We start from the raw sequence: 25,094 nt of genomic DNA on the forward strand, positions 1-25,094 counted from the left end.
CAAGACCCACAACCTCCTCCCTCTGCCCCCCCCAAAAAAAATTCAAAGCCAGCCTAGATAGTCAAATGCAAGACACTCTTATCTCCAACAAACTATCAAAAAGCTGGAAATGGAGATGTTGTTCAAGTGGTACAGCACCAGCTCTGAGCAAAAATCTAAGCAAGAGCATGAGGCCCTGAGTTCAAGCCCTAGTACCAGCTCAAAAAGATAAATTGATTAAAACTAATTGAAAAGAAAATCCTTTATTTTAGGGTCCCAGCAAAAAGAACGGAACCCACAGCATCATAATTGATGCTACTTACTGTGGTTTTGCTTTTTTTTTCTTTTATCAGATTTTGTTGGTAAATGAAAGAAAAGAAATAATAGACATGTTTTCCAAAGTGAATCTAAGTACTAGACAACTTACAGAACAGCCAGATGCCAGAAAGGGATTCTTAGCATTTTGTTTCCACGCTCCAACTAGGTGATCAGAGCTCTCTTGAAAAGTTATCTCAGAACAAGGCTATGGTGGCTGTAATCCTACTGAGAAGGCCGAGATTGGCAGGAAGTCAGCCCAGGCAGGAAACTCAGTGAAACACTTAGTTCTAATTAAATACCAAAAACCTGGACATGGAGCCATGACTCAAATTGTGATTGCCATCCTTGAATCAAAAACCTAACCAAGAGCACATAGTCTTTACTTCAAGCCCAGGACAGGCACATTTATAACAAATTTAAATGTTACCTTGGTTGGTTGGGGTTTTTTTCCCTTATAAGACTATAACTAAGCCTATCTGCTGTACATGTTATATGACTTGTTAGGCTGACAGTACTGACATAAGAACATAGCACATATGGGTTAAAGATCAGCATTGTAGAGAAAATTGGAGCAGAGATGGGAGGTAGGTGGTCACCAGAGGGACTTCTTTGTTCAGGAGGTGTGTGTCACTGCTGATCCATGTGGCAGGCTGACCTGTGACCACAGGCCTGAAGGCAGGGAGTCCACAGGAGATGTTGTGGGATGTTGGACATTTCCATGATTACTCATCACTGAATATAGAGAACTTTTTTCCCATAGAACTTGCGAGTTTGTGTGCACACACACATGCACACGCATGCCAGTACTGGAGCTTGAACTCAGGATATGAGTGATGACCCTGACTTCTTTGCTCAAGGCTAGCACTCTATCAGTTGAGCCATAGCTCCACGTCTTGCTTTTTTTTTTTTCTGGTTCATTGGAGTCTCATAGGCCTTTCTGCCTGGGCTAGCCTCAAACTGAGATCACAGATCTGTAGCTAGCTAGGAGAATCCCTACTTCTATTGCACCCATTCAACAATATAGAGACTTCTTGAAAGCAGGACGTTTGCAGAGGGTAAGCCAACGCTATGTTTTGTGCCCCTTCCTCCCATGCAGTCACCCAAGTACATGTGAACAAGATTTCCTGTGATCAGTGACTGGAGCTTACCTAATAGGTACATGTCGTATCATACAACATCACACTTTAAAAAAGGGAATAAGACAACACACACACACACACAGAGCAAACAAAGCGAAGTTAGGCTAATTAAAATAAAAGAGAGAGCCAGCACTGTGTGCTCACAACTGTAATCTCTACTACTCAGGAGGCTGAGATCTGAGAATCGTGGTTCAAAGCGAGGCTGGCTTTTCTCCAATTAACCACCAGAAAACCACAAGTGGCACTGTGGCTCAAAGTGGTAGAACACAGCTTTAAGAGAGAGAGAGAAAGCCCTGATTTTAAGCTCCAGGACCAGTACCAACAAAGAAAATAAAAAAGAAAATTTCCTTTCCATTTCCCAGTGCAGGATAGTGATGGAGTCAGAGCTGAGCTTTTAAGTCACTATCAGCAGGCACATGAAATCAGGGTGATGACTTAGATGTCCCCAGCCCCAGGGGCAGGTACTGAAATCACCTTTCAAAGCTGCAGACCTGGGGCTGCCAAAAGAGACCTTGGGAAAGAGGGGACCAGGAACAGAGCTCGTTGGTCAGAGTCTACAATTATTTGACCCTCAAGTTCAGTTTTCAATTAAATCTCTTTTGGTTTTCAGTTAAATCTCAGCATCGCTGTTGGACGTTTACATCTGGCTGCATAATGGGGCTGTGCACAAGGTATACATCACGTAAACACTGGTAGGACTGGAGCTGGGAGAAATTGCTTACAAGATCCACATTCCACACAACCTTTGGCCATGTGGTTTTGTTGAGAAACAGTGGTGACATGGTCATCTCTCACTTGTCCAGACCTTTAGCCCTGGTTTGCTCTATACTGTCTTACTGCTGGCAGGAAACAGGAAGCCATGTACTTCCCAGAGGTGTGGAGGAAAGGTGCATTCTCAACAACTGATTTTTGTTGGTGGTGATGGTGTTCATGGAACTTGAACTCAGGGCCTGCGCGTTGTCCCTGAGCTTTTTCACTCAAGGCTAGCACGCTACCACGTGTTTTCCGGTGGTTTATTGGGAGATGAGGCTCAGGGACTTTCCTGCTGGGACTGGCTTTGAACTGCGATCCTCAGATCTCAGTCTCTTGAGCAGCTAGGATGACCTGTGAACCACCAGAGCCCAGCACCATTCAACTATTTTAAGGAAAGTGGACCTACCGACCACGTGCTCCAAGGGAAGAGCAGCTCAATGCCAAGAACGAATCTTTTCCTTTCTGCCTCTCAAGTCCAAAGAGGAAAGTCGGGGGAATGGCTCAGGTGGTAGACATTAAGGTGGAAGGCCCTTTCTGTGGAGCTTGGCTCTCGAACTTTCGGTACTGAACTGCGTGTGAAACACGAGGAGGAGTGATAAGTAGTAGTTGCGGGAGCTGCGGTGGAAGGGCAGAGGCGCCAGGGCACCGGTCCTCGCCCCGAGGCTGGGGGTGAAGCGGGCGCATCAAGGTCGGCAGGGCTATTCAACAGGATCGCCTGGAACAGTCGGCCCTGCCAGCGCCTCTCCCCGGTTCCCGGCGTGGGTGTTGTTCCCAGGCGAGGAGGACAAGCGCGAGCGCCGGGTACAGCGTGTGTCTGCGGGGAGAACAGCAGCGCTGCGGGAGGAACTGGCTTCCGGGGCTGCGTCTGTGCGGGGAGGAAGGGAGACTCCTCTCGGAGTCCCACGCCTCACCTCGCCGTCCGGGCGCGCGGTCCTCCCGCGGCTTCCCCCGACCCCGGGGCCCCTCACGGCCCGCGGACGCGGGAGGGCCGCCCGCGTGGCCCGCGGAGCCCGACAGCGCGGCGCCCCGCCCGCGGCCCTGGGGGCGGGGCCGCGCCCGCAGTGCGCCCCACGCTGCGCGCCCCGCCCGCCCCTCGCGACCTGAGTGAGCGCGCCCGCGGGCCGGAGCCGCGCCCCGCCCCCGGGGCCGGCCGTGCGCGGAGGCTCCCATCCGACCCCCACCCCCGCGCAGGGGGCGGGGCGGGCCGCCAGGGGGCGGGGCGGGGCGGGGCGGGGCGGGGCGGGGCGGGGCGGGGCGGGGCGTGTCCGAGCGGGCGGGGCGCGGCCCCCAGCTCCGCCGCGGCTCTGCGGGTCGGTCCTGGGCCAGGCTTCTCACTCCGTCGCCCGCCATCGACGCCATGGCGGCCCCCGGCTCCCTGGCCGAGTGCGGCTACATCCGGACCGTCCTGGGCCAGCAGATCCTGGGCCAGCTGGACAGCTCCAGCCTGGCGCTGCCCTCCGACGCCAAGCTGAAGCTGGTGGGCAGCGCCGGCCGCAGCGGGCAGGCGGCCCGGAGCCTGCGGATCCAGGAGCAGGTGCAGCAGACCCTGGCGAGGAAGGGCCGGGGCTCCGTGGCCCGCGGTGAGTGGAACGCACCCCGTCCGGACCCGCCGCCCTCCGGGGTGCGGCCCCGGGCTTCTGCCCACCTGTTGCCGGTGCCACCTCCGGACTGGGGACCCGCACACTCGGGGAGCGGCGGTCCCGCCATGCCCCTGGCGGGGTCTTCCCAGGGCGTCGTCGGTGTGCATGCTACGTGCGCGTCTCCATGTGGAAGAACGCGAGGCAAAGGAGTTCATCCGGAGACCGGAGTGTCTGCCTGCAGCTAAGCAGAATGCTGTGCATGATCTGTGTTTTTTTTTCTTTATAAAATCCTTACCTCCATGAATATTCTTTTGAAAGACAAAACCCCACTGCCCTTCCTATCCCCTGTAATTCAGGAGAGTGCCACTTCTCCCAGGTAGTCCAGAGCAGTCTGACCTAGGAAGTGATCCCATTGGGTAAAAGGCTCTGGCCCTGGCGCTGCCCCACTCCTGGGAGGAGGAGGAAGGGGACTTTGGCCTGGCTGGCAGCATCCTGTGCTGTAGTGCAGGCTGCTTGTCCCCACCCACCCAGTGCCACGCATGTACGTGTGGGTGCAGGGCTTGTATCCAAAACATGAAACCCACAGTTTTAGCTGTAGGTTAGGGAGAGTTAGGAGGGGAGGATGGCAAACCAGTTGTGAAAATTAGCTGAATGTCATGCAGCCTTTTCTCCCTTGCCCAAGTGATCAGAAAGACAGCGTGAAGCTTTAGTGAGGTTTTGGGATGTTCCTGTGCCAGTACTGGGGCTTGAACTCAGTCAGACCCTGAGTGCTGTCTTTCTAGCTTTTTCACTGAAAGGTGGCACTTTACCATTTAAGCCACAGATTCCACTTCCAGGTTTTTGCTGGATAATTGGATGAAAGAGGCTCATGGACTTTCCTGCACAGGCTGTCTTCAAATTGCAGTCCTCAGATCTCAGCTTCCATAGTAGCTAAGATTACAGGCTTGAGCTACCAACATGTGTCATGTGGGTTTTGTTTTAAATCATTATTTTAAAGTGCTGTAGGTTTCTTACAGAGAAAAGGGAAGATTAAGAAACAGAAGTTTAAATTGGGTTATCAGTTTTTTTCCACACTATTGAACTATGGACATAACTTGGTCAATGACCAACTAGAGTTTAAAAAAGTATACAAATACCCAGACTATAGACATAAACCTAAGCTGTAGAGCCTTTCTATAAAGAAACCTAAACCATCAGGCCAGCATTAATACTTACATGCTTGAAAAGTAAAAAAAAAAAAAAGATGATGTTTGAGGATTGTAAGCCAGTGTTAGCTGAGTGACTACACTGGGTCCAGAATCATGTTCTGTGATGTGCATTTTCAAAAAGAGAATTGGGAGCTAGGTATGTTAATTCCCATTTCACTATATAAGCAGCCCAGTAACCCTCACATTTCCACCTAGATTAAGTAAATGGCAGAGCTGGTTGTTTAATTTCCAAATCTGTATTGTTTAACAAAACATGTAGTTGTTCAATGTTGTCTCAATTCAAGCTGTTAGTTTCTGAGTACAATGCATTTGCTCAGTGTCATCCTTTCCACTGTTCTCCCCCATCTCTCCCAACCCCACCCCTCCCTGGTTCAGTTTTCACACTTGTACTGTTGAATATTATCACTTATTCACCCATCCTTCCTCCCTCCAGTTGTCTGCCCCTTCCTGTGACCTCCCCTGTAACACATGTTTCAGTTTTCTGGTACTCATTTTGTTAAACTTTTAGTTGTTCAAAGGAGCTACACCATTGGAATCATCCATTGAGTATACTACCATCCTTTAGTCAATTCCTTTGTGTATGTGCAGATGACCTTGTGCATGCCGAACCTGACCTTTTCAACTGCTCATCAGTTATATCATTAACGGTTTTGATTGTTAGTATGAAGTAGGAATTGTTAGAATGTGGAGTCGGTTTGTGGCTTCCCTCCAGTTTTCTTTAATTACAATTTGAAAGGCTAAGGAGATATAGACTGCAAATATCTGCCAAGGTACATGATTAAAAACAACAGCCTGGCGCTGGTGGCTCGCTCCTGTAACCCTAGCTACTCAAGAGGCTGAGGCCTAAAGATCACAGTTCAGAGCCAGCCCAGGCAGGAAAGTCCAAGAGACTGCTATCTCCAGTTAATTACCAGAAAACCAGAAGTGGCAATGTGGCTCAAAGTGGTAGAGCACTAGCCTTGAGTGAAACAGCTCAGGGTCAGCGCCCAGGCTAAGTTGCTAGGAGTGAGGCCCACCTGTGAGCAGCAGAGCCATGACAGCCTGAAGCCTGGAGACCCACAGGTCCAGGGTTAAGCTGAAACTAAACTGGGGCACAAATTAAACATGCTCACCCAGGAAGAGACTCTTACCCCAATTAGCCAGCAAAAGACAGAAGTGGAACTTGGGTCAAGTGATAGAGTTCCAAGCTTGAGTGAAAAAGCTAAGAGACCATATCCAGGTTCTGAGTTCTAGTCCCAGTCCCAACACCACCACCCCTACCCCCCAAAAAACTCACAAAGGACAGACTGGTTGTCTTACGGGAAATAATCCTAAGCAAGCCACAAGAACAGCTAAGTCATGGAATCTAGACATGTAAATTTCTTGAAGCTATAAGGAATATGGAAAACTTTCTGAAGTAATTGGTACTCTGTGTGTGTGTGAATGTGTGTGTGTGTGAGAGAGAGAGAGAGAAAGAAACTCAGTCATGTGATCACAATCTCCCAGACTTTCCTGCCCAGGCTGGCTTTGAACAAATAATTGGTATTTCTAACTCTCAAAAAATCAATAGAATTGGTCTTAAAGTGGTCAGTAAAGACAGATCCTTCTTGAAAAATCCCAAGAATAATCCATAGTTCAGAGAATTGTTGGGGGAGAACAAAGGTGTGCCATCTTAGGACTTGTGCTAATGCTGGGGGTAGTTCTTCCAACTAAGGAACAAAGCCTCTGAAAGCCTTAGATTTCAACAACAGCTTCCCTGTAAGCTGCCATTCCCTTGCAGCCTACACGGGAAGAAAACTCAAGCATGAGGAAGAAGAAATCCAGAATGCGTGCATGCAAGCCGGGCTTCTGAGACTCCAGAAGGAATTTAACATTTCACACGCCATGCAGTGATTATCAGGGTTGTTCATAAATGTTCTTTAATTGAAGCTTTTTGAAAAGGTCTGGAGTTTCATAGTTGTACTTTGTTGTTGTTGTTGTTGCTGCTGCTGCTGCATACCTGTCTCTGAAGTTGCAAGAGACAAAGCAGTTGTTGAAAGCAACAGGGTCTCGGGTATCAACAGAAGAGCTTCTGGGCTGGAATGACCCAGTGTTCAACTGCTGTTAGGCAGCCACAGAGCCCTAGAGAAGCCCCAGTTGCTGGCCTACCAGAAAGGATGAATTAGCTGTGGCTAATCTAAAAAAAATTAGAGTGACATGAATATAGCTAAGGTGTAGATAAAAACTTACAAAAGAGTCTTTAACCTTCTTTCCGTGGTCTTCATAAATACGTGGGTGGTTTTATAAATCACCCATTGACTTTTGGTAGTAATTTGTTATGCTGAGCATTTTAAGGTTGGCTGTTACTCTGGTGAGGGAAGGTATGGCATTGTGTTGGATGCCAGTTGTTAGGAGGAGGAGAAAGGAGGAAACAGGCCGGACTCAATCTTCCCCAGAGGAGGACTGTTTATTGAGATAGAGCATCGAGGGGCACAGCCTTCCCTCAGGCTTGGAGACTGTGCAAAGAAGTGGGACAGGAGTTGGGTTTTATTTGTGAGGACTAAGTAAGGAGGTAGAGGTTAATGAGAGGTCTAGAGAGGTGGGGGGCTTTTGGTTGGGTCACAATGGAATGTTTGCAGCCAGGCTTAGGTGGATCGCCCTCCTGTATCAGGCACTCTGCACATATCTTGGGTGGCTGGCCTGTTGTCTGTATGCACCTGGGAAAACAGGGTTGGGGTCAGCCCTTCACCAGTGGCTCAGATCTGTCATTCTAGTTACTCGAGGTGCTGAGATCTAGAGGATCCTGATTCAAAGCCAGCTAACGCAGACTCATCTCCAATTAGCCAGCAAAAAGCTGGAAGTAGAACTGTGGCTCAAGTGGTACACCATCCATGAGCAAAAAAGTTAAATGGCAATGTCCAAGCCCTGAGTTCAAGTCTCTGTACTGGAACAAGGAAAGGAAAAGAAAGAAAAAGTTGAAAGTCATAGCAAAGAGAGAATTAAAAATAGCCCATATCTTTTATATTACACCTTAAAAGTATCCCTTTATTTCTTACAATCCCCCCAAGTGTGCTTAAATGGGTAGCATTTGTTTTTTAAATTATGGTATATAATGCTTAGAACACAATGGAGAATATATCCTAATGCAATTTAAAACTTGTTTGGAAATCTACTCTTAAAAATAATGCATCTTTTGTCCTTATATTATCTGTGATGAAAATGCTTTGAGTATTTGTGATCAGAGAATTCTGATTCATTCAGGGGGCTGGGAAGGTGGTTCAGTGGTAGAGTGCTTGCCTTGTATGCATGAGGCCCTGGGTTCAGTTCCTCAGCACCACATAAGCAGAAAAAAAAAGCCAGAAGTGGCGCTGTGGCTCCCGTGGTAGAGCGCTAGCCTTGAGCTGAAGAGCTGAGGGACAGCGCCCAGGCCCAGAGTTCAAGCCCCAGGACTGACCAAAAAAAGAAAAAAAAAAAAATAATTCAAAAGCAGTTAAAGGTGCTCTGGGAAAACAAAAAATTATACACTGTTCAACTTCTGGATGAATTCCCTACCACAAAAGGAATTCCAGGAATTTAGAAAGTAGGAGGGATTGGGAAAGGGAAAGAAAAGTGAGTAGGTGGGTGACCTGGCCCTGGAGCTGTTTGGAATGTGAGGGTCAGTGTGCCAGAATGTAATGTACTTCTCTTCATTACTGTTTGGTGCTGGGGCTTGAACTCAGAGTGTAGGTGCTGTTCTTGAGCTTTGGTGTGCAAGGCTAGTGCCCTACCAAAGGAGCCACAGCCCTGCTTCCAACTTTTTGGTGGTTAACTGGAGAAGAGTACCACGCCTGGAATCCTAGCTACTCAGGAGGCTGAGATCTAAGGATCATAGTTCAAAGCCAACCTGGGGAAGGAAAGTCTGTTAAGACTCTTATCTCCAATTAACTACCAGAAAACCAGAATTGGCACTGTGACTCAAAGTGGTAGAATGCTAGCTAGCCTTGAGCGAAAAAGTTCAGAGACAGAGTTCAGGCCCTGAGTTCAAGCCCCACAACCACCACCACCAACAAAAGAGTATCATGAACTTTTCTGCCCAGGCAGGCTTTGAATTATGATGCCTGGGTCTCAATCTCCTGAGTAGCTGGGATTACAGGAACAAGCCTCCGGCATGCAGCTTTGTTTTCTTAGTTTTTAGAGACTCTTCTGGTTATATTTAGTCAGATGAAACTGTAAGAAATCACAAAGATCTATGGTAACAGAATTTGATTATGCAAGTATATTGTTCTGTATGCAATGGTTAAGATATGGGAAATTGCTGGACGCTGGTGGCTCACGCCTGTAATCCTAGTTACTCAGGAGGCTGAGATCTGAGGATCGAGGTTCAAAGCCAGCTCGGGCAGGAGAGACAGTGAGATTCCTATCTCCTATAAACCACCAGAAAACTGGAAGTGGCGCTGTAGCTCAAGTGGTAGAGCACTCGCCTTGAGCTGAAGAGCTGAGGGACAGCGCCCAGGCCCAGAGTTGAAGCCCCAGGACAGACAAAAAAAAAAAAAAAGATATGGGAAATTACTATAAAGAGAAGACCTTTGGCTTGGGCTGTTTAAGAGATTCTGTAGTATCCCCCACACCCTAGGTGAGGGGTTCCACAGTGAGATTGAATGAGATATTCTACATAATTGCTGTGTAGTAGCTCATCCTCAAAATAAAACTGCAGGGCTGGGAATGTGACCTAGTGGTAGGGTGCTTGTCTAGCATGCATGAAGCCCCAGATTTGATTCCTCAGTTCCACATACACAGAAAAAGGGAAGTGGTGCTGTGGCTCTAGTGGTAGAGCACTAGCCTTGAGCTGAAGAGCTCAGGGACAGCACCCAGGCCCAGAGTTCAAGCCCTATGGCTGACAAAACAAGAAAAGCATAGTTCTTCCCCTTCCCCCCCAAGTATTAAAATAAGGTTATATACACTTGCGTTAATTTTATTTTTGGACAGTTTGACATTGGTTTTACTCTAAAATTGAATTTCTGGTCTGATTGATAAAAAAATTATTGTTTTAATTTTTTGTATTCTGAGGGGACAGACTTATTATTGACAACATTACCCACCAGCACCTGGAAAACATTCAATCTATTTAAGTGAACTTCCTGCTTTTCCTGACTTACTACACTAAGAATAATAGACTAGAAGAGCCTCTTATGATAGAAATATTTTTTAAAACATTAATTACACATCTATTACATAGTACCATTTTACATAATGGTTATTGGACATAATAACTTTGCAGTGTGTGTGTAAAACAGGGATTTGAACTCAGCCTTGTGCTCAACTACTTTGATTTTCTGACTCTCAGGAAGCTTTCTACCACTTGAATAAGGTTTCTAGCCATGACTCTTAACAAGTGAGAGGAAATCATTATAGATCACCAAAAGATTCAACACAAACACAAATCATATAGATAAACGTCATATAGAAAGAGAATAGTTCCAAAGCTGGTGGCTCACGCCTAGAATCCTAGCTCTTTTGGAGGCTGAGATCTGAGAATCACAGTTCCAAGCCAACCTAGGCAGAAAAGTCCTTGGAACTCTTATGCCCAGTTAACCAGCTTGAAGCCAGAAATGGAGCTGTGGCTTTAATGGTAGAGCAGAATATGCCAAGCAAAACAGCAGGCCCTGAGTTCAGGCCTTTGTACCTTCACTAAAGAAATGACTAAGTGAGAGAATGAATAAGTGAATGAGTAAGTCATTTAAATGCAGAATCAACCTTTTCAAAATGAACATGGCTAGTGTGGGTAATTAATTCAGGGAGAGTGTGCCTGCATTCCCCAGGAAACAAGCTCTCTTCCTCTCCACATGCCCAGGACAGAGTATGGCAAGTATGTGACACTGTCCCCACTTGGGGACAGATGCATGTGTGTGCCTCCCATCGTCATGCTTGGCTCCATTGTCCCCACCCACAGAAACCCCTGTCAGCTTGGAGGGTGACATGAAATCCCAATTTGTGTAACTAGGGTATTCTGAATGTCCAGATGATATGACTAATTCACTTGTCAAGAGTCCTACAGGACTCAGCTAGAAGTGCTCCTCTAAAAGTTGAAAATTGACTTGGGAGATAAGATAACCTCTTCCTACTGGAATCTGGCCCTGTTCATCTGTCCACACATAGCTACTAGAATGAACTTTGTAGAATCTCACTACATTTTTCCCCAGCTGGCATTGCTCGGGGTTCTTGCTGTTATCTGTAGGAGGCAAATCCCTGTTCAGCATGGCATGGCACTCTGCCTGCAGCTTTTCAAACTTCACCTCCACCTCCCTGGCCTCCCTCCCCACCAAACACACACAGGCAATTTCTCTAAGGGTTGCCTCCTTCCTCCAGCACCCTCCTCCTCTTTGTCTGGTTAACTCATACATGTCCCAGTTGCAGACCCCTAAAAGAGGCCTTCCCCACCGGCTTCCATCATATATTTTCAGGAGAGATTTTGTGTGTGTGTGTGTAGCAGTGCTGAGGTTTGAACTCTGGACCTGGATGCTGTCCCTAACCTTTTTTGCTCAAGGCTAGTTAGCATTGCACCACTTGAGCTACAACTCTGTGTCCAGCTTTGTGTGTGTGTGGGGAGGGGGGTGGAGGGGAGTTAATTAGACATAAGAGTTTCATGGACTTTTCTGCCTGGGCTGGCTTTGAACCATAATCCTTAAATCTCAACCTCCTGAGCAGCTAGGATTGCAGACATGACTGGTGCTTAAATTTGGGGCATCACACTGTAACTTGGCTTTTTCAGCTCAAGTCTGGAACCCTATCGCTTGAATCATACTTGCCCTTTTGGCTTTTTGCTTGTTAATAGGAGATAAGAGTATCTTGTATTTGTTTGTCCAGGCTGGCTTTGAAATGGATCCTCAGATCTCAGTGTACTGAGTAGCTGGAATAACAAGCATACACCACCAATACCTTGCTCAGAAGGTGTTTGAACCGGGTTGAGTCATTGGAAATTGCAAAGGTTGTGAAAATACATTTGGCAGGTTAGGTGAAGTGAGTGAAGGAATAGCAATTAGAGTGGTGTGGAATGTTAGCCACATTGCCATTGCTAACTAATCTCTTCACATCTTCAGATTCTTTGCACGCGTGCGCGCGCGCACACACACACACACACACACACACCACGGCTCTGGTGGCTCACACCTGTAATCTGTAAGACAATTATCTCCACTAAACTGCCAGAAAAGCTAAATGAGGCACTGTGGCTCAAGCAGTAGAGTGCTAGCCTTGAGAAAAAGCAGGGACAGCGCCCAGGCCTTGAGTTCAAGCCCCTGGACTGGTACCCACAAAAGTGTTTTTAAACCCAAACAAACAAAAAAGCCATATTGGGGTTTTAACTCAGGTTGTTGCACCTCTCTTAATTTTTTTGAGGGGAGGATCCAGGGTGATAATTTACCATTTTAGCTCTATATTCCAGCTTTTTTTTTTTTTTTTTTTTTACAAGAGTATTCAGACCAGGTAAGACAGAAGGTTGCTGTTTCCTGTGAGCACTATACCTCTGCAACCCTCTGAACCAACACCCTCATCGTCCTCCCCACCCGCCCAGTCTTCCCCCTCCCCACCCTCCTCCCATTCCTTGCCATTCCTCCCCATCCTTCACCATCTTCCCCTCTCTCATTGTCCTCCCCCCTCAGAGGCCTCCCCCCTTCTCCCCACCATCCTCCCACCCCCTTCCATTCCTCTCACCCTTCGCGGTCCTCCCCTCCTCCTCATCCTTCCCAGTCCCCGCTGTCCTCCCTCCCTCTCCCCATCCTCCCCTCACTGCCCTCCCCACCCCCACAATTGCTTGCACCAAAGAAGAAAGGTAAAGTTGCCCTCAGCTCCCAACTTCTCCCTTCAAGTGGACTCCATCAAAGGTCTGTGGTATCATTACATGAAAAGGTTTAGGTGTTTCATGAGTCATTATTAATTGAAATAATTCCTAGTAATCATCACCTCCGGAGACATGGAAAGCACATTGTGCCCTGTGAAGGGGACTGGGTGAAAGCACAGTAATGTCACCACCATCCTGAAAGGAGGGGCATCAGCCAAGAAAACAAAAACAGAAACAGAAAATGTCCAATGCAGCAGGACTGGTAAACTTAGCAGAGTAAAAGCTCTGAGTTAATCAAACACAGCATACATTAAACATGAATGACAGCTTAGCTCTCTTTGTAGAAGGCATTCATTTTTAAAAGTATGCAGGGCTGGGATGTAGCTCAGTGGCAAAGCGCTTGCCTAGCAAGCGTAACGTCCTGGGTTCGATCCCCAGTACCAAAAAAGAAAAGACAAAAAAATACAGTTAAGAAAAAAAACCCAAACAATAAAAGTATGGAAAAAATTTTTGTGTTCCAGATTCTATCCAAAATTACTCTCATTTCCAAGTGCTAGAACTACAGGCATTCACTACCATGCTCACCTACATATTCCTTTTGTAGGGGAGAAAAGATTGCTTTCCTTATTCAACCTTAAGCTTATGACTGACACTGCTAACAGAACACAGATTTAACATGAGAAAAGTATATAACATTATTTAGTGTACATTTTAGATGACATGGAGCCTTCAGAAATGAAGACCATGAGAAATAGGCCAATGTGTACAGGCAGAATACAAGTGGACATTGTAGCTATGATCTAATGCTGATGGACTAGGGGAAACTGAGCAAGGCCTGGTTGTTCAGATTCTTTCTTATACATATTCCTTAGGGAGACATTTCTCAGATCCTTCTGGAATGATTTTTATGACTTAAGGAGCTTAGCTTGATTTGTGTGTTTGTCTGTTGGAATTAGAACTTGAACTCAGAGCCTTATACTGTTCTTGTTCAACTTTTTCTCTCAAGGATGGTACTTTTTGTTAGTTAATTGGAGATAAGAATTGCTCAGTTTGTCTGCCCAACCTGGTTTTAAACTTCAATCCTCTGATCTCAGCCCCTTGAGTAGCTAGGATAACAGACATGAGCAATCAGCACCTGACCAGGTTATTATTTTAGTCGTAGCTGATTTAATCATTCATCCATAGCTGCAACTGCTTAAATGTGTGATTTTAGTGAAAGCCATGGCTGAGTTGTATGTTCAGCAGTCATTAACTATTTTATATCTGGTTGAATGGAAGATGAGTTGCCTTAGAGATTAGTTTCCACCCATAAAGATATTTAGTTGCCTTTAATTGGGGCTGGGAAGGTGGCTCCATGGTAGATTGTTTTCCCTGCAAGCATGAGGCCCTGGGTTCCATTCCTCAGTACCACAAAAGCAGAGAAAGCCAGAAGTGGCGCTGTGGCTCAAGTGGTAGAGCACTAGCCTTGAGCTGAAGAGCTGAGGGACAGTGCCCAGGCCCAGAGTTCAGGCCCCATGGCTGACGGGGGAGGGGGGGGGGGAGTGGGGGGGGAGTGGGGCGGGGGGGGGGGGGGGGGAATTGCTTTAAATCTTAGAACATGGTTATAATTCTAATATACTGATCCCAAACACATACCTGCTTACTCTATTAATCTGCATTATTTGTTGTTTGAGATTCATTCTTTAACAAAGAAATCTATGTGTCATCAAGCAGGTGAAGTATCAGAAATTGCATCTTTTCTTTTTTCTGTATTCTGCAGGAAAGCCCAGGGTTTAAAATCCAATCATGAAGCCAGGCCTTGGAGTCTCCTGCCTGTAATCCTAGCTAGTCAGGAGGATGTGCTTTGAGGATCTTGGTTCAAAGCCAACCCTGGTGGACAAATTGAAGAGAGTCTTATTTCTAACCAGCAAAAGACAAAAATAAGGGAAAGGGAGATGGGAGGGAAAAACAGAAAATGAGGGAAGAGGTGACACTGTTCAAAAAGAAATGTATTCATTTCCTGACTTACGTAACTGTAACCCCCCCTCTCTTTATCACCTTAACAATAACAATGAAAAGCATATATGTAAAAAAAAAGACAGAAGTGAAGCTGTGACTCAAATGGTAGAGCACCAGTAGAAAAGACAAACAAAGGGGCAAGGCCCTGAGCTCAAGCAGTGTGTGAGCACACCACACACACACACACGCACACACACGCACACACACACACACACACACACACACACACACACGTGCACAAATAGAATCATGGGCTTTGGGATGTAGTTGAATTATAGCACTTCCTAAAGGCTCTCAATCCTCAGCTGTGAAAAAAAATGAAAATTGTATTTTTTCTCTGATGCCAGCTACATTCTAGTTATTTTAGAAACCATTAAACCTGTCTCAGTTCATTTATCTGAAAACAGAAGGAGAAATTAGCTTCCTTATAAACTTCCTTAAGATAGCAGTAAAGAACTGTTACAGAGCTTTTTGAATGGCTCAGGAGAGGCACCATAAGACAGAATGATTGGTTTGGGTTCTGGTATGAAAAGCATGCTAATAATATGACAAGGTTTTGGTAAATGACAATTTGGGATCCCCAGCTTGCCGTCCAGCAGTGGGAAGGAGAATCCAGTGCAACCCTCTGCAATTAGAGGCAAGTCCATTAAGTTGCCATGGTTGTAAGTGAAGGTGGTGACAGCTGGCTCAGCAGAAATGATTTCAGCTCCTTTAAGACTGAAATGTAAAGAACTCATAGAGTTTGCCTTAAAATAGTAATGTTCAATTTGAGTTAAATATTCTACTTCTGCCAGGCATTGGTGGCTCATGTCTGTCATTTTAACTACTCAGGAGGCTGAGAGCTGAAGTTTGAAACCAGCCTGGGTAGAAAACTTTGTGAAATTATTTTTTTCAGTCGGTCATGGGGCTTGAACTCTGAGCCTGGGCGCTGTCCCTCAGCTCTTCAGCTAGTGCTCTACTACCTGAACGACTGTGCCACTTCTGGTTTTCTGAATGGTTTATTTATTATTTTTTTAATATTATTATTAAGAGTTTAACAAACTTTCCTGCCCAGGATGGCTTTGAACCATGATCATCAGATCTCAGCCTCCTGAGTAGCTAGGATTATAGGCGTGAGCCACTGGTGCCCAGCAAATTTGTGCAATTCTTATCCCCAATCAACTATCAAAAAGCCAGAAGCAAGCTGTAGCTCTAGTGTTAGAGTGATAGGCTTGAGTGAAACATATGAGGGCCTAAATTCAAGCCAGAATATGAGCACAACTAAACAAACATTTTACTTCAACAATCCCAATGCTGAAACTCACTGATTAAGAAGTTATTGGATGAAAAGGTTTTGTGAATTTTCCTGGCTAGGTGTGGGTCCAGCAATGTATAGGAGGCTAAGGCAGCCTTCCACTCAGCTGGGATGAGAGGTGCTACATCCGCTGGTGCCCAGCCTATCTCCTTTTAAATGAAAACTATTGCAAAGATTTTGAAAAATGTAAGTAAATGACCGGTTTTGGGGTGGTATTTCGATGTAACTTAGGACAGACAACGTGGTGGGTGGTGACTAGACTAAAGGAGATACGCACCCTTTTCCGAGCTTCGGATTTCTGGAAGCATTCATGCTGTATGAAGGTTGCAGCTGCAGAAATCCTGGCCAGGGTTGTGTGGTCGGCATCGAGCATGCTCACTGCCCGCTCCAGTCTCATCTCCAAGTCAGCATTCCTAGATAGGCAGTCACAGGATCAGTGGGCTTCTGAATCTGGCCTTCTGGCCAACCAACCTGATCTAACAGATGTGACTCAGCAATACTGAGAAGCATCTAGAACATTTGCACCCTGGTTTTTCATCAGTCAAAGAAAACAGCGATCAGAAGTTATGGGGACTTAGCTGGGCACTGGTGGCTCAGGTCTATAATTCTAGGTACTCAGGAGACTGAGCTCCAAGGATCTTTTTTCCAAGCCAGGCTGGAAAATCCAGGAGACTCTAATCTAATTAACCAGCAATAAGCTGGATGTGGCAGTTTGGGTCAAGTGAGAGAGTGCCAGCTTTGAGTACAAAAGCCAAGCAAGAACACAAAGTTGAGTTCAAGCCCCAGCATTAGCACCAAGGAAAAGTTCATGAGGTACATTGTATGCATGTAAGGAAATGTCATGTGATTCCCCCTTTTCTACAACTAATAAATGCAAATTTATTTAATATCTAAAAATCTTTTAACCAGGCATTGGTAGCACCTGTCATCCCAGCTGAGTGGGAGGCTGGGAGCCAAAGGCTCAGCGTTCTCTGATGCTGGCTTGGACAGAAAAGTCCATGAGACTCCTATCTCCAAAGTAACTAGCAAAAAGTAGGACTGTAGTCATGGGCCATGTAGTCTAAGAGCACTAGTACACAATTACAAAGCCCCAAGTTCAAATCCCAATACTAATAAAAAATAATATAACACATTTCAAAATAAAAAGGAAATAAAGTCATTATACAAAGTATTTCCTGAAGTTCAGAAACTAAGAAAATAAGTCACTACACAAGCCTTGGCCTATCTTCTCATCCTCCCCTGAGGCAATTGGTGAGAGTCTGTGTACTTCCCAATTTTTCCTGAGTTAGGGTTCGCCTTTAGTTTTCTCTATTTGGGGGAATGGGGTGCTGTTATGGGGCTTGAACGGAGCACTTGGGTGCTATTCCTGAACCTTTTTTTCTCAAGGCTAGCACTCTACCATCTGAGCGACAGCTCCACATTTGACTTTTTGGTGGTGAATTAGAGATGAGTCTCATGGCCTTCCCAGCCCAGGTTGGCTTTGAATCACGATACACAGATCTCAGCCTCCTTACTAGTTAGGATTACAAACCTGAGCTACTGGGGCTTGGCTTCTGTTTTTAAAATTGCATTTAAATATAACCATGTTTTGTAATTTCTTTCATTAAACTATTTCATTACTATGCTGCAGTCATTGTTTAATGTCTAGCTTTATACATCTTTGATACTTCTACTAATGTTCCTATAGGACAGACCTCTAGAAATGGCACCTATAAGTCATTGTATATAAAAAGTGATATATTTGGAGCAAGGAGGAAATCACAGTTCAAAAAAGTGTTCAGAGCCAGGAGACACTAGCTCTCTGTTATAATCTGAGCTATTCATATCTGAGAATTAGGCCAGAGTTAGGCCAAGTAGACAAAGGCAAGAGACTCTTATGTCCCACTGACCAGCAAAAAGCTGGAAGTAGAACTGAGTCTTCAGTGGTAGAGCTCTGGGCTTGAGCAAAAAAGCCAAGCAAATATGAGCGGCTCTGAGTTCAAGGCCCATTATCAGCCCAGAAAGAAAATATGACCTCAAAGTGAAAGATGACTTAATAATTAAAATTATATTCACACTTGAAATGGATTTTCTTGTTTAAAAAATCTAGCCAGGTGCTGGTGGCTCTCACCTGTAATCCTAGCTATTCAGGAGGGACAGCACCCATGCCCTGAGTTCAAGCCCTAAGACTGAACAACAACAACAAAAAAATCTAAGAATTATGTTGTTATCCTCTACAAACATTAACAAAGTCTGGCTAGTACTAGCATGATGCTATTGTTTTTGAATTTATGAATGACAGTTATAATTTGGACATAAAACAATAGTTTAGATCATCATACTTTTAAAACCAACAACCACTTGTCAGTCATTATTTTATTTGTTTTTAGGACTTAAAGCCATCTATCCCTGTATCATTTATAAATTCTATCTTTATTGGTCCTGTAATCACCTACTACTTTTTTTTAATGAGTGGGATGGGTAGGGGGGACCAGTCCTGAGCCTTGAACTCAGGGCCTGCCTGCTGTCCCTGAACTATCTATTTTGCTCAAGGCTAGTGATTATAGCCTAGGTACAGCAAAACCTTGTCTAAAACAAAAAAAAAAAAGGAAAAACGAAAGGAAGGAAAGAAGGAAGAAGAAAGAATGGTGGGAAGAGAAAGAAATAGTGATTTTTTTTGGAGTGGGGGCAGGGCTAGTCCTGGGGTTTGAACTCTGGGCCTGGGTGCTCTCCCCAAGCTCCTTTTTCTCAAGACTAGTGCTCTACTATTTGAACAACAGCGCCACTTTTGGCTTTTTCTGTGATTAATTGGAGATAAAAGTCTCCTGGACTTTCCTGCCCAGGCTGGCTTTGAATGGCAATCTTCAGATCTCAGGCTCCTGAGTGGCTAGGGTTACTGGTGTGAGCTTCCAGTACCCAGCTAATGGTGATAGTTTGATGGTAACACTAGGAAGTGCCACGTGTTAAGAAACTAGTCTCCATGTGGCTGCTAACCTTACACAATTCCCATGAATGATGTGGGAATTGTATGAGTAAGAAAATGTCTAGCTGTCTGTTCATTCAAACTCTGTCTTAACACGTGGGTCCTCGGCAGCCATCAGCTTTCCTCCCCTTTGTTATCATGTATGGTTCCTCATTTTTATCATGATAGATAATGTAGTTACTATTTGTGTACGTGAGCCTGTCTCTACTGCAAATTAGTTTCTGATGGTTACCATATGTGCTTAGGTTCAAAATATTGGCACACGTGGCCACTTCCCTTCCTGAAAGGTTAGAGCAATTTACTGAGAGATTCAATCTCAGGGGAGGGAGAGGAGAGGAGAGGAGTGACACTTCTCGAAAAAGGTGGCATTTGAGCTGCCTGGTGCAGGGTAAGGAGGGCTTTGCCTGAAGAGAGAGTGGAGAAACAAGCAGACCAGGAAGGCTGTGACCACAAGGCTCCTGTGCCACACACAGCCTTTGCTTCGTGTACCACCTGAAGTCCTCTTCACTCACTTATTAAAAAGTGGGCAGAGGAAAGCTGTCACCAAAAGAGAAAGTTATAAACCAGGTGCCTATCGCTCATGCCAGTAATCCTAGCTATTCCAGAAGCTGAGATCTCAGGCTAAATTGCGGTTGGAAGCTAGAAAATTCCTGGTACTCTTCTCTCTAATTCACCAGCAAAAAGCTAGAAATGGAGCTGCTCAAGTTCCAGTACAGGCATAAAACAATCACATAAGTACTTAGTAAAAGTTGGCAGGGAAGGCATCAGCAGAAATAGAAAGTTATAAGACAGGTGCCTATAGCTCACACCTGTAATCCCCGCTAATCAGGAGGTTGACATGTGAAGATCATGGTTCAAAGCTAGCCTGCTCAGGAAAGTCTGTGAGACTCTTTATCTCCAATTAACCACCAAAAAGCCAGAGTGAAGCATGCAGCTCAAGTGGTAGAGGAAAAAGCCATGTAAAAGTGCAAGACTCGGGCTGGGAAGTTGGCTCAGTGGTAGAGTGCTTGCCTCGCATGCATGAGGCCCTGGGTTCGAATCCTCAGCACCATATAGGCAGAAAAAAGCTGGAAGTGGCGTTGTGGCTCAAGTGGTAAAGCGCTAGCCTTGAGCTAAAGAGCTGAGGGACAGTGCCCAGGCCCAGAGTCCAGGCCCCACGACCGACCACAAAAAAAAAAACAAAAAAAAGTGCAAGACTCTGAGTTCAAGCCCCAGTACACACACACACACACACACACACACACGTAAATCTTGGAAATGTGCATCTACTTGTGCAGGTCTACCAGCTCCGTGGCATACCCAAGCTGCTGCAGCTGCTGAAGGTTCAGAATGAAGATGTTCAGCGAGCCGTGTTTGGGGCCTTGAGGAACTTGGTGTTTGAGGACAATGACAAGGTGGAGGTGGCTGAACTCAACGGGGTTCCCTGGCTGCTGCAGATGCTGAAGCAAACGGGAGACTTGGAGACCAAGAAGCAAGTAACAGGTAGTGCGCACTGACACAGAACCCCAGCAGATGGGTGAGGTTGTGTGTTTTCCTGAGGTTGTGTGTTTTCCTTACGTTTCCTGGAGCAGATGATTGATAGGCTCATTGTCATCCAAAAGATAGCTTTAAGGAATGTTATTCCATGCTGGCCTACAGCCCTGCATCTACCATGTCTGAACTTTTTTTTTCCTGAACGGAAAAATATTCTGAAGTTTTTGCTTAACTTTTTTGGTGATGGAGGTCAGTTTTGGTGTGTATGTGTGTGTACGTGTATGTGTGCATGCCTGTGTGTGTGTATGTGTGTGTCTCCACACCCCCACTTCTAGCTTTTTGGTGGCTAATTGGAGATAACAGTTTCATAGGCTTGCCTGCTCTGGCTGGCTTTGAACCATGATTCTCAGATCTCAGCCTCCCATGCAGCTAGGATTATAGGTATGAGCCACTGGTGCCCAGCTGCTTGATGTTTTAAATTAGAAATTCTCTCTTCTTTGACTAAATGTCTCTAAAATAACTTCTTGGCAAGATTTTTCACCTGAAAAGTCTATGAAATTCACTTCGGAGCCAGCTTTGTAATTTAAGAATGTGTAGGGTTCAGAGGCTCTGGTAGCTAGGACATCCAAATGCAAAACAACAAGCACCAAACCCAGCTGGGCTTTGGTGACTCAGGCCTATAATCTTAGCTACACTGGAGGATGAGATCTGGAAGATCATGGTTCGAAGTTAGCCCGTGCAGAAATGTCCAAGAGACTCTTATCTCCAATTAACCAGCAAAGGGCCGGAAATGAAGATGTGGCTCAAGTAGTAAAGCATCAGCTTATAGTAGACAAGAGTAAGTAAGAGCTCACAAAAAGTGAACCTATTTGTTTGTATATATGAGTAAGTTTTTTTTTTCTTTTTTTTTTTTTTAATTTAATTTTATTTTATTTGAGAACATACTGTACAGAGGGGTTACAATTACATGGGCAGGATAATGCATACATTTCTTACCAAGCATTGCAGCCTCCTCAATATATGAGTAAGTTCTGCATCATTGTATTCACTAGGCGAGAATGTAAACTCTGACCTTTCAGTGCCAGCTTAAGGGGCAAACTCCCCTCACCCCAATGAAAACTTTGATGATTAAAGACCCCTTCCACCCACTCACACCCCCAGATGGTTTTCCCTATTGAGGGAGTATGGTTGGTTCTATTATTTTAATTGACATGAGATCGGTGCACCTTCAACTTGTTAAATAGTGAGCATGTTCTGGCATGCCTTGGGGTACAAGAGACATATCGGGTAAGAATGGAGCAGGGTAAGGGGCACTGAGGACTCACGCCTGTAATCCTAGCTGCTCAGGAAGCTGAGATCCTAGGATCAGGGATTGAAGCCCCACTGGGCAGGAAAGTCTGTGAAACTCTTATCTCTAATTAACCAACAAAAAGCCAGAAGTGCAGCTGTGGCTCAAGTGGCAGAATGCCAGCCTGGAACAGAAAATATCAGGGCAACACCTAGGTCCTGAATTCAAGCCCCAGGATGGGCACAAGTGCCCTCTCCTCTCTCTCTCTCTTCCTCTCTCCCCCTCTCTCCTCCTCTCTCTCGATGTTTCTCTCTGTCTCTGTCTCTCTCACTCTCTCATACATACACAAATGGAACAAGGGGCTTTGTGCATAAGGCACAAGGTAAGTCAGGGGTGGTAATCTGTGAGTTTTGAAAATGTGTATTTACCTCTTACCTGTTTTCATCTAATTGGATTGTTACTTTAATACCAAACATACCTTGCCATAAAATATTCATTGTGCATACACAAACACTTTTTCCCAGTCCTGTGGCTTGTGTGTGTGTGTGTGTGTGTGTGTGTGTGTGTGTGTTGTGTTGTGTTGTGTTTTTTCCCCCAAGGCTGTGACTCAAACTTATCTAATGCTCGTATTTGTTCATTGGCTGGCACTCTTCAACTGGAGCCAGGCTTCCTATCCCATATATTGTTCTATTCTGTATTCAAAATGGGCCACCAATATCCTGAATTTGTAGACAACTTGGAACAAAGGATCTTTGCAATAGTCTCATATCCTAAAATTTATGACAAGGAGTTTATACATGCTAGAGAGATCAAAAAACAAGTTCCACTGAGACCACTTTAAAAAAACAAGGCTAGAGGGGCTGGGAAGGTGGCTCAGTGGTAGAGCGCTTACCTTGCATGCGTGAGGCCCTGGGTTTGATTCCTCAGCACCACATAAGCAAAAAGAATAAAGCTGGAAGTGGCGCTGTGGCTCAAGTGGTAGAGCGCTAGCCTTGAGCTGAAGAGCTGAGGGACAGCGCCCAGGCCCAGAGTTCAGGCCCCACAACCGGACCCCCCCCCCAAAAAAAAAAAACAATAAAAAACAAGGCTAGAAAGATCCAATGCCTGCTCCCCCCTCCTTTTTTTCTTTTTTTTTTTTGTGCCAGTCCTGGGCCTTGAACTCAATGCCTGGGCCCTGTCTGTCAGTTGTTTTGCATAAAGTTAATGATTGGCCATTTAAGCCATGGCTCCACAGTGGCCTTTTTGATTGTTAATTGGAGGTATGAGTCTCAAGGACTTATCTGCCCAGGCTGATTTTAAACTGCAATCTTTAGACCTCAGCCTCCTGAGTAGCTAGGATTCCAGACATGAGCCACCAGTGCCCAGCTCATTTGCCCTTTCTTTTTTTTTAATGCTAGTACTGGGACTTGAACTTGGTCTTGCTCTCTCCCTTAGCTCAAGGGAGTGCACTACCTCTTGAGCCACATCTTTGCAATACCAGCTTTTTGCTGGTTAATTGGGAGAGAAAAGTCTCACAAACTTGTCTTTCTAGACTGCTTAGAACCTTTATCTTATTATATATACATAGCTACATATATACATCTTATTATATGTACATACATATGAGTGAATCTCAAATGGGATTGAGAATGAAGCATCTCTAGTCAGAGGTTTCTTGGTGCCTAATTGAAGGCCAGGAAGATGTGGTTAGTTTTTTGAGGCAGGAGCACACTGTGTACCAGAAGCTGTGGTTGAATTTGCAGTCCTTCTGCTTCAGCCTCCTGAAGTCTTGGGAGTATAGGCAGGAGCCATCACATCCAGCTACATTTCCCCACCACACACTGACCCCAGGGTCTCAGGAGAGCTCAGAAAGTGCTCTTCTACTTCAACTAAGCCCCTTGCCCTGGTAGTTGAGGTACAGACACACACCACCATGTCTGGATATTTTAAAATATATATTCAGGGGGCTGGGAAGGTGGCTCAGTGGTAAAATGCTTGCCTTGCATGCATGAGGCCCTGGGTTCGATTCCTTAGCACCATATAAACAGAAAAAGCTGCAAGTGGCACTGTGGCTCAAGTGGTAGAGTGCTAGCCTTGAGCTGAAGAGCTAAGGGTCAGTGCCCAGGCCCAGAGTTCAAGCCCTATGACTGACAAAAAATATTCAATATATCTATGATCATATAAAAATAATATTTATTGAACTGAACTTCAGGAAATGGACTTTAGGTTATTTTCTTCATTTTTTTTCTGTTTGTTTATCTGTCTTTGGGAGGGCACAGAAATGGAAGGAATAACGGTGAGCAAATGAAGCAGTAGCACTCACTAGACACTATGTTGTAAATGAACTGTACAACTTGTTGGTAGTACAGGAGGGAAAAATTGGGAGAGAACGAGGGAAGGGGTTTCATTGTCCAAAAAGAAATGTACTCTTGGCTGGGCACTGGTGGCTCATGCCTGTAATTCTAGCTGCTAAGGAGGGTGAGATATGAGGATTGTGGTTCAAAGCCAGCCTGGACAGGAAAGTGGGCAGGAAAGTCCGTGAGACTCTTATCTCCAATTAACCACCAGAAAACTAGAAGTGGCACCGTGGCTCAAGTGGTAGACCTCTCTCCTTGAGCTGAAGAATGCAAGGCTGACAGCTCCCAGGCCCATAGTTTAAGCCCTACTTCCAACAAAAAACCAAAACCCAAACCAGACTTGATGCTGTGGCTCAAAGTGGTAGAGCATTGGCTGGAGCAGAAATGCTCATGTACAGAGGCCCTGAGTTCAAGCCCTATAACTGACCAAAACAAACAAACAAACAAAAAACTAAAGAAATGTACTCTTTACCTGACTTATATAACTGTCACCCTTCTATACATCATCTTTATAATGAAAAAATTTAAAAATCTAATAAAACTTTCAGTATGTACTATCTGGGAAATGAACCATGTATCTTATGGGCAGGGACAAGATGGGGAATCTGGGCAGAAAGCAAAGTAAGAATGACATTGTCCAAAAAAGAAATGTAGTCATTATCTGACTTATGAAATGGTAACTCTTAATAATAATGAAATTATAAAAATAATAATAATAATAATGAAATTATATGAAAAAATAACAAAAATGGGTAGGGACAGGAGGAAGAAACTGGGGGAAAGTGGAAGAATGGGCAATATTGTCAAAAAAGGACATGTACTCATCTGATATATGAAATGGTATAATACTTGTTATACCATAGTATACCATGTTATTGTTATACCTCTGTATAACACCTTAATAATACCAATAAAATTATGTTAAAATTTTTCAAAGATGGGCCTCATTGCTATAATCCTAGCTACTCAGTAGGCTTGAAATCTGAGAATCT

General features: G+C 45.1%; 1 protein-coding gene across 1 annotated transcript in view; it reads left to right on the forward strand.

Annotated features, from left to right (window-relative positions):
* The first annotated feature begins 3,546 nt into the window (after positions 1 to 3,546).
* The window catches only part of LOC122106225 (plakophilin-2-like), a 31,819-nt gene continuing 10,271 nt past the window's right edge, over positions 3,547 to 25,094 (forward strand). Inside the window, exon 1 of the mRNA XM_042677517.1 lies at positions 3,547 to 3,769. Coding sequence (XP_042533451.1) covers positions 3,547 to 3,769 — 223 coding nt within the window. The remainder of the gene's footprint in view (positions 3,770 to 25,094) is intronic.

This window comes from Dipodomys spectabilis, unplaced genomic scaffold (assembly GCF_019054845.1).
Source record: "Dipodomys spectabilis isolate Male_0828 unplaced genomic scaffold, ASM1905484v1 ptg000039l, whole genome shotgun sequence".
In the NCBI taxonomy this organism is placed as follows: domain Eukaryota; kingdom Metazoa; phylum Chordata; class Mammalia; order Rodentia; family Heteromyidae; genus Dipodomys; species Dipodomys spectabilis.